Source organism: Notamacropus eugenii, chromosome 1 (assembly GCF_028372415.1).
Source record: "Notamacropus eugenii isolate mMacEug1 chromosome 1, mMacEug1.pri_v2, whole genome shotgun sequence".
NCBI lineage: Eukaryota > Metazoa > Chordata > Mammalia > Diprotodontia > Macropodidae > Notamacropus > Notamacropus eugenii.
This window is the reverse complement of record NC_092872.1, coordinates 115415730-115426057: the sequence shown is the minus strand read 5'-3', so window position 1 is coordinate 115426057 and position 10328 is coordinate 115415730. Positions and strand designations below refer to the sequence as shown.

At 37.2% G+C, this 10328-nt stretch overlaps 1 protein-coding gene across 1 annotated transcript; it reads right to left on the bottom strand.

Moving 5' to 3' along the window:
* Positions 1 to 1705: 1705 nt before the first annotated feature.
* On the bottom strand, positions 1706 to 2782 carry LOC140523850 (solute carrier family 66 member 3-like). Its single transcript, XM_072638479.1, has 2 exons — positions 2185 to 2782; positions 1706 to 2143 (listed from the first exon to the last, which is right to left on the bottom strand). The coding sequence occupies exons 1-2, from the start codon at positions 2669 to 2671 to the stop codon at positions 2061 to 2063; spliced, it is 570 nt and encodes a 189-aa protein (XP_072494580.1). The 5' UTR covers positions 2672 to 2782; the 3' UTR covers positions 1706 to 2060.
* Positions 2783 to 10328: the final 7546 nt, after the last annotated feature.

Below are 10328 nucleotides of genomic sequence, written 5' to 3'. Positions count from 1 at the left end.
TTTTTTTTTATTTATATTTATATTTTATCCTTTGGTGCTAGAATATCTGGGCAATTTCCCTTGATAATTTCTTGAAAGATGATGTGTAGGCTGTGTATTGTCATTATTATTATTATTATTATTATTATTATTATTATGACTTCCAGGGAGTTCAATCATTTAAAATTATCTCTCCTGGATCTATTTTCCAGATCAGTTGTTTTCCAAGGAGATATTTCACAGCGACTTCTATTTTTTTCATTCTTTTGTTTTTGCTTAATGACATCTTGATTTCTCATAAGTCATTAACTTTTCTTTGCTCCATTCAAATTTTTAAGGAGCTATTTTCTTCAGTGAGCTTTTGGATTTTTTTTTTCATTTGGCCAATTCTACTTTTTAAGGAATTCTCCTCATTGGCTTTTTGGACCTCTTGTCATTTGACCTAGTCTGTTACTCTGTTTTTAAGGTGTTATGTTCTTCAGTACGGTGTGTGTGTGTGTGTGTGTGTGTGTGTGTGTGTGTGTGTGTCACATTTACCAAGCTGTTGATTTATTTTTCATGATATTCTTCCATTGCTCTCTTTTCTCTTCTCAGTTTTTGCTCTACTTCTTTTACTTGATTTCCAAAATCCTTTTTTGAGCTCTTTTATTGCCTGAGACCAACTGATATTATTCTTGGACATTCTGGTTGTAAGAGCTTTTACTTTGTTGTTTTCTTCTGAGAGTGTGTTGTGATCTTCTTTGGAACCAAAGTAAATTTCTATAGTCAGTTTGCTCATTTTCCCAGTATATTACACATCTTTTTAACTCTGTTAATGTAGGGCTCTGCTTCCAGGGTAAGCTTCAGGGGTTTTGTTTAGCTCTTTTCAGAGATACTTTTTGGGACTCAGAACTTTTCAGTTCCTTCAAGGGGGATCTTAGGAGAGGTGGTTACTCCTCTCCTGAATTGTGCTCTGATCTGTGAGGGAATGCAAACATTCTTTTTTTTTTTTTTTTTCAGTGTTCAAAGTGTGGATGTTTATTTTACATGATAATTAAATTTAAACCTTTTTTTTAAGCAAAATTTTCATGCAAACAAGCAGTTGAAAGCAATGAGAAATGTTCACGCTTTATTCCCACCTATTTTACTTAATTATAGGATCAAATAAGAAGGAAAGGGTATATAGGAGTTACGCCAAAATGGCAGCAGTGGATATAGTAGGAAGCTCATGTTCAAATCTTTGAACCAGTCATTAACCCCCTGTGATTTAGTATGACCTGTATTCTATATGTTGTGCGTGTTGTGTGTGTATACACACATTCTATACTGATTCTAGCTCTTGGATCAGTCATTTATTCTCTCCCACCTCCCCCCGCCCCCAGCTTATTCAAACTGTGGGATCAATAAATTTCTTACTAGTTCTTTATCTTTGGTTATATCAATGCCCTTTTCTAGGTAGTAAAACGAAAGGTCCCTTCTCTCTAAATCTTACGAACATGTATTTGTTTTCAAAAAACAAAAACTTAATCTTGCCCAGCTACTTTAGTTTTAAAATCCAGTTAAGATAATTGTATAAGTGTTCCTTCAAATATGAAACCAGGCACCATAATAGAATTGGCATGAGTAATTGCAAGTGTAATCACATCATCTTTTAGGAAATGACCAAGGCACAGTGAGATTTTTAATAACAAACAACTTGAGGCTAAAGTGCTATGACAGAACACTGGCCAAGGTGTCAAGTCACTATCTTGTCTAGTGTCACGTGCCTTTTTCCCTCTCTGTGCCTCAGTTTCTCTGCAAAAAGACAGATTTGGACTAGATAACCAGTAAGATCCCTTCTGGCTCTTAACAATCCGAAATCTCTAGGATACTACTCCAGCTCACCCTATTCAAGTCTCTTGTCCCACAGGAAAAATGGGAACAGCACCTACTTCCTAGCTCCAAGCTGAAACGTTGAAAAATGTATTTAGGTAGTAAAGTTGCCACACTTCCATTATCATACTGATTGAATATCCAAATGACTTTGCTTCAGTCATGTTGGAGAAAATAATTTTTTTTTTTTTGGTCCAGGCTGAGTTACATTTCATTCTGGGGATGCTCTGTTATTCATCCTTTGTAGTTGTTTTCCTATAGAGAAGTATTGTAGCTGTTACCCATATATTTAAAGCCAGCATTATCAGGAACGGACAAGAACCATAAGATCCTGTGAGGTCATTAAAGTTGTTACTACTCTTGTTGCACAAGTATACGCAGACATGCTCCAGGTCAGGGCACTCACTGCACCAGAATCTCTTGCCTCCCACAAGTACTGGAGCTGGGCAAACTTGCTGGCAGCACTAGTAAAGGTGCACAAATTCATTGCCAAGTCTGTTATCCACTTTTGAAGAGTCAAGATGTACCATCCACCAAGCAATATGACAATATGAGGGATGGCAAGCTTCATGCCTCCATTATAATGAAAAATACATAGCAAGAGGACGACATCTTGTGCTATGAGGATTGGGTACTCCAGGTAGGGCAGCAGAGGGTAGCTATAATACATCTGGTACCGTAAAAACACAAGGAATCCGACCAGCTCCAGGAGCAAACTTTTCAGGCTGACCCCCCGCGAGTTCTTGGCGGCAAGCAGGGCGAAGATCTGCGGGAACTTGATGACCATGCACACCACGAGCGTGCTCCAGTTGCAGAACTGTAAGAGCAGCCCCGCCTCCATGGCTGCTCGGGGTCCGAGGCTGCGCTACCGCGCCACCCGCCTCCCGGGCCACCCGCCTCCGTGCCACCCTCCTCCCGAGGGCTGCAGCTCAGCCAAAGCAGCTTCGTCCCCCGGGCTCCTTCCGCCTTCCTCCGAGCCCCCGAACGCAAGCATTCTTTTCTTCTCTGGAGCTGTGACAAAGGTTCCCTCTCCACTTCTGCAACAAATTCTGCTATGCTAGTGGTTATCCTCCACTCAGGACTGCCACTCAGGACTGTGATTCAAGTCTAAGTATGGACAAAGAAACCAAATCCTACCTCAGTGCTAGCAAAGAGAGCCCTGTAATCTCCTTTTGACCCTGTTCAACTCTGTTATTGTCTGTGAGTTGAGAGCTCTCGAAGAAGCCACTGTTGATTCAGTCACTCCCAAGACTCGCTGTTCATTTGCTGGACTAGGGCTGTGCTTGTATGACCTGCGCTGGACTGTGCTCTTCTCTCTCCCACTTCTGACAGACCTTTCCCGTTAATCTTCCAAGTTGTGTTTGGTAACTGTGGGTTGAAAAGTCTTGAAACTACCATTACTGCCAGGGATTCAGTCACCCCGAGGCCTGCTATAAGTTTGCTGGGGCCCTGTCTGTACTGACATCGTCATGTCCTGGATTGTGTGCTTCTCTTACCCTATGGCAGCAGCCTTCTCCTGTCAACTTTTCAGGTTGTCTTGGGCTATAAATTTGTTCTATTCTCTCTTTTTGTGTGTTCTGCTATTCTAGAACCTGTTTAGAGAAATTTTTAAAGGCTCTTGGAGGTGTTGGGGAGAGAGCTCAGGTGAAACCCTGCTTTTACTCTGCCATCAAGGCTCTGCTCAGCTAAAAAAAATAATACTTTTTTAGTTTGTTCATATCTTTTCATAAATTCTGTGTAGTTGTTCATTGGTGTCTGAATCCTGTGTACTTATTCTAATTCCGTATACCTCTTGGATAACAGATTATTATTACATGTTTGATGTAAAATTTTTATCTAATCCAATTTACCTTTTTATTCTATCTAGTTAGATTATATTTAACTCTTTAATTTAATGGAATAAAATTGTCTATTTTACCTTCCATAATATCTTTTATACCTGTTTTTCTAACCTGGGCTTTCATATTTATCTTCTGGTGTCCACAAGGCATTCAACCTTTGCCTCCCAAGGTACATTTCCATGTTCAACCCAGAGCAGCTGACAAGCAAGAACAAAGACTCTGCCAGACTTATACCCAGATTTCTCTTTGCTTTGTCTTACAGTGGATACAACTTATCCAGTAACTGGACTCTAAAAGACCTACAGAGATAAACATTCCAATTTTTCTGTGGCCCATTTTTACTCTTATGACTAGTAAACCTTAAAGATATCTTACTCTCTCCATCCTTACATTACTCAATTGATGACTACTTAATATTAAACTGACATCAATTTCCACTTTTCATTCTCTCATCTGCACTCAACTTTATTCTTCTCATGTCTTCCTCCCACTCTATTCATCCCTGGTTTCCCTTAGATTTTACTGAATTCCCAGCTACCCTTTCTAGTACTGGCTATACCCTTTCTCATATTTCCTGACCTTCAGGATATCCGCTATACGAAGAGGGAGAAGTGGAATACTTACTTCCCATTTCTACTCCTAGAATCTCACTTTGACATCATTATTCAGGAACCTTTTCTTCTTTGAAGTTCATTCTGTCACAGTTCTTCAATATATCTAGAACATAATGAGTGACAACTACTTGCTCCATTCTTTATCCTTTCCTTCCCCCCCAACTCCTACTTTTGTAAGGAAATATCAACATTTATGATGATGATCCCTCAAACAACCTAACCAGGCAGTTCCTCAATCTTCTCAAATCCTATGAACCACTTCACCACTCTATCTCATCCAGGCACTGTCTAGATCTCAACATTCACCCACATATTTCACTTCTTTGATGAGAAATTCTGACATCACTCTATCTGATGATAATTTCTTGTTTCCTTTTGCCTTCTAAACCCTAATAAGATCTCAGTTTCCCCATCTCTTAGCTTTTTTCAAACTGTTACTCCCACTCTGACTTCATTTTCCTGCTTTCCTTGTCCTGATCGTATAATTAAGCAGTTCACCTCTACGCTGTTCTTTCCTCTTGCAATCTACCACAGGACATGTCACATAGGCACTTGACACAAAGCTTTTTGATTGATTGAATTAATTATGACATATGCTACAGGTTGCTAGTTAACCACACGCCTTTTTCCCAAACTGCTTTCCAGTCCATTGCCACGTAGCTTAGAGTCTTAGTTTTACTGAAAATTAGTATTACAGTATATAACATTAATTTGATAATCCTGAAAGCTGGTAAGGAAAGTAATTTACATGATGATCACAATAACAAAATTGGCACATTTCAAAACTCTGATCAATTCAGCAACAGATGTCTTTAGATGTCTAGTGGTTGTTGACTTCCAATTTCTTAGAAGAGAGGTGATAAACCAGAAGTATGGAATAAAGCATACATTTTCCATCTCAGTCAATGGATTGATTTCTTGTTAACTGACTATACTTATTTGTTACAATGGAGAGGCATTTTAACACTGGGGAGAGGTGGAGGTAGTAATAATGATATGAAAATAAATAAGTAAAGAAAGAGCATCAATGAAACATTTAAAACAAACAAAACATAACAAATGAAGTTCAAAAGAAGACACAAAAAGTAGGACTGTTTTGTTATAATAGTGTTAAATATAATAAATTCCTTTAAAAATACTACTTAAAACATATAAAATTTCATATATATGAATTTCCTATTCCACTCTTCATATATTGAAATACTCATATTTGTTATTATTGTCAAGTTCCTAATAAAGAATATATATATATATAATATTTATATTACATTATTATTATGTATTATACTATACTATGTTTATTATATCATGTTATTTTATTTCACATTATGTTATGTTACATTATAGTATAGTATAGTACAGTACAGTATAGTATAGCATAATGTGTTATGTTGTGTTATACTACACTGTATTAGATCATATTATATCATATCACATTAAATTATATCATACCATTTCAATCAATCATATATCATACTTATTATATTATATTAATGATATTGTATATAAATATATATATATACACACACACATACACATTTCACAATAGTTTAGTCTGAAAGTATTATTCTGCTTCTCATATATCTTATTTTCATTTTTTTCCTTGAGATTCTCAATCTTTTTTTCTTGAAGTGAATTTAGTTGATGTGATTTGCTTTTTTGTATGGATCTATAAAGTAACTCAATGGTAGTTTGACTGCTATGAAACTAAATCCTCCAGTTAACTTAAAAAGTGTTATCATTTTGATTTGCTTATTTGGGATTTAATTATTTGATGGCTCTCTAGGTTGTTTACATTTATATGTAATGGAGATGCCTCTCCATTATAATCCATTACATTTATATGATTATTTACACACATACATATATACACATATATGTATGTGTGTACATATTTCATCTTTCACTATTTTAGAAATGTATGCTTTTTGGCGATATGCTTTCTTTTTAGCCCATCAGGAAAGCCTTAGTTACATTCCCCAAATATTATGATGTCTAATTGTTATCTTTTATTTTAATATAGTTCCTCTTTCTGTGATTTATACTTTGATCCTCATTTGGGATGTTGCTAATCTAAGTCTGATGAAGAAAGAGAAGGGAAGGGAACAAGCATTTATTAAGCATGTAAAACATTCCAGAAACTATGAAAAGTTATTTGTTCCTCACAACCACCGTAAAAGGTAAGTGATACTCTCCATTTGACAGTTGAGGAAACTAATGTAGTATGAGATAAATAACTTGCCCAGGGTCACATAACTCAAAAAACATATAAAGTCAGATTTGAACTCCTGTCTTTTTGGTTCCAAGCCCTTTATTCTATAGACTAGTTGCCTGAAGAAATGAGTGTTTTCTCTTCCAAGGTGAATACCCTCACTTGCATTTTCCCATGTTCTTTCTATCATTCTTTATCTTTCTCTACTCACTCTCTCTAATGACTTCTTTAACACTTATAAACTTGTCTATGACTCCCCATCTTAAACAAAGAAGAAAATAAATTAAAAATACTAACAATATAATCTTCCCATGGTTTTTCTATTCTATCAGTTTATCATCTTTCATCTTTTCTAGTCAAACTTCGGAAAGGGATTATTATCCTATTGGTCATCACCCATTTTTTCCAATGAATATTTTATCTTCTAAGTTTATTATCTATCAGTTTCCAAGCACAAAACATTTCACATCATCAAAAATTAGAGAAATGAAAATTAAAGCAATTCAGGTTCCAATTCACACCTCTCAGTCTGAAAAATTTGTTGTGTATTTTTATTTTTAGATTTCGACATTCATTTCCACAATATTTTGAGTTTCAATTTTTCTCCCCATCTCTCCCCACCCCCACCCCATAATACCTTGCATTCAGATTACCCATTCCCTCAATGTGCCATCCTTTCTGTCACACCCTACCCTTCCCTTATCCCCATCTTCTCTCTTTTCTTGTAGGGCAAGATAGATTTCTATACCCCATTGCCTGTACTTCTTATTTCCCAGTTATATGCAATAAAAATTCTCAACATTTGTTCCCAAAATTTTGAGTTCCAACTGCTCTCCCTTCCTCCCTCCCCACACATCTCCACTGAGAAGGAAAGCAATTCAGTACAAGCTATATATGTGTCGTTTTGCAAAAGACTTCCATAATAGTCATGCTGTGTAAGACTAACTATATTTCCTGCCATCCTACCCTGTCTCCCATTTATTCTATTCTCTCATTTGACCTTATCCCTTCCCAAAAGTGTTTACTTCTAATTACTCCCTTCTCCCATTTGTCCTCCCTTCTATCATTCTCCTCACCCCACTTGTCCCCTTCTCCCCTACTTTCTTGTAGTGTAAGATAGATTTTCATACCTAATTGACTATGTTATTCTCTCATTGTGTTCGTCCTTCATTGCCAAAGAAGACCATGCCATCAGAGAACTGATGACATGACTTGCACTTAATTTGTTTTGAGTGAGGGAGGGCTGTGCAGGTAACCAGTCTCTCTTCTCCTCCAGAACCATCTGAATCCAGTGACCAGATATTTATCATGATGACTGGAGATTACCCAGGATGAGGCAATTGGGGTTAATGAACTTGTCCAAGGTCACACAGCTAATGAGTAACAAGTGTCTGAGATGAGATTTGAACTCAGATCCTCCTCACTCCTCCAGTGATGCTCTATCCACTGCACCACTTAGCTGTCCCTCAGTTCCCTCCGTAAGCCATATGTGAAGAGAGTAAGCTGCACTTTTCCCTCTTACCTCTTCCCTTTTCTCTTCCATTGGAAAAGATTTTTCTTTTCTCTTTTATGAATGATAATTTGCCCCATTCCATTGTTCCCTTTTTTCTCTCAGTATATTCCTCTCTCACCCCTTAAATTTATTTTTGTAGATATCATCCCTTCTGATTCAACTCAACCTGTGCTTTTTGTCTATGTGTGTGCGTGTGTGTGTGTGCGTGTGTGTGCGCGTATAATATGTCCACCTACCCAAATACTGAGAAAAGTTTCAAGAGTTACAAATATTTTCTTTCTAGCTGCTTGCAATATTTCCTCCTTGACTTGGGAAATCTGAAATTTGGCAACAACATTCCTAGGAGTTTCTCTTTTTGGGTCTCTTTGAGGAGGTGATCGACGAATTCTTTCAATATTTATTTTGCCCTCTGGTTCTAGAATATTAAGGCAGTTTTCCTTGATAACTTCATGAAAGATGATGTCTAAGCTCTTGTTTTGGTCATGACTTTCAGATAGTCTCATAATTTTTAAATTGTCTCTCCTGGATCTATTTTCCAGGCAGTTCACATTATCTTCTATTTTTTCATTCTTTTCGTTTTGTTTAGCAATTTATTGATTTCTCATAAATTCATTAGCTGCCATTTGTTCCATTTTAATTTCTAAAGAACTGTTTTCTTCAGTGAGGTTATGAACCTCCTTTTCCATTTGGCTAATTCTGCTTTTTAAAGCATTCTTCTCCTCATTGGCTTTTTGGACCTCTTTTTCCAACTAAGCTATCCTATTTATAAAGGTGTTATTTTCTTCAGCATTTTTTGGGTCTCCTTTAGCACTCACTTTTCAAGTTCTTCCATGGCCTAAGGACATTGCATATCTATTTTGGAGGTACTGGATGCAGAAGCCTTGACTTCTTCTTACATTGTTCCTCCTCATCTGAAAGGATGGAAGGAAATACCTCTTCACCAAGAAAGTAATCTTCTATGGTAATATTTTTTCCCTTTTTTGGGCATTTTCCCACCCAGTTACTTGACTTCTGAATCCTTTGTTAAGAGGAGGGTCCTAGTGCTCCTCCTCACCCCAGCATCATGTTCACGGTTGAGGTTCAGAGCAGCTGTCTAATTTCCCCTGGGACTTTAGGCGCAGTGCTTCACAAATGGACACTGAAACTGCCACCCTGCCACCTGGGGCTCGTGCTGTGGGGGGAACCTCCTTCCCTCTCGCCCAGTTGGGAAAGCTTTCTCACTGACTTTTGAAGCTGTCTTTGGCATTTATGGGTTGAGGGATCTGAGACCTTCTGCTGCTGCTGGGGATTCTGCCCCAGAGGCACGTTCTGGTCCTGTTCTTCCAGGTGCCTTGTGGCCAAGGCTGGGCTCCACTCTGTGTCCCATGCGGTAGACCTTTCCTGTCACCCTTCCAGTTTACCTTTGGCTTGAAATAGCTTTCACTCTGTAATTCTGCAGCGTCCACTGCTTTAGGATTTGTTGACAGTCATTTTTCACAGGTATTTTATGGGCTGTGGGGGAAGAGCTACAGTATGTGCATCTTTCTATTCCACCATCTTGGCTCCACCCACTAAATTTGTGAAAAGGAAAAGAAATGTTGGAAGCACCAAGGGAAAACGGATACATTAATGCATTATTGGTACAGATGTTCCAGAAGGCGATTTAGAATTATATATAAAGAGCCAATAAATTATTTGCACTCTTCAAATCCACAATACCAATGTGAGGCCTATACACTACTTAAAAATTACAGAGTTTGCTAAGCATATTTATTTTAACTTCAAAAAGTTATTTTCACATAACAGATACTTCTTAATGAGTATTCTCCAAAGTATGCCACAAAATACTTTCCCAGAAAACTGCTGAAATATTTTTGTTGATATTCAGTCATTTTCAGTTGTGTCTGATGTTGTGAGATACCATTTGAGATTTTCTTGGCAAAGATACTGTAACGGTTTGCCATTTCCTTCTTCAACTCATTTTACAGATGAAGAAACTGAGGAAAATAGGTGAAGTGACTTTTCCAAGATCACACAGCTAGTAAGTGTCTGAGGCTGGATTTGAACTCATGAAGATAAATCTTCCTAATTTCAGGTCTCACACTCTAGCCATTGTACCATAAAGTTTCATAGTAAATAGAAGGGAGTATATTTTTTATTAGGATTTGATTTTCCATTTTTTTTCTGTTAAGGATAACTTTAGTTCTATAGTACTATTATTCTCAGCGTCTTCATTGGAAAAGTATAAATAAGATGCAGCTATCTATATGATTTAAGGAGAAAAAAATGTATAAAATTTTCACAAAAAAAGTATGTGAGGGTATATTTTAGCCCCCGAG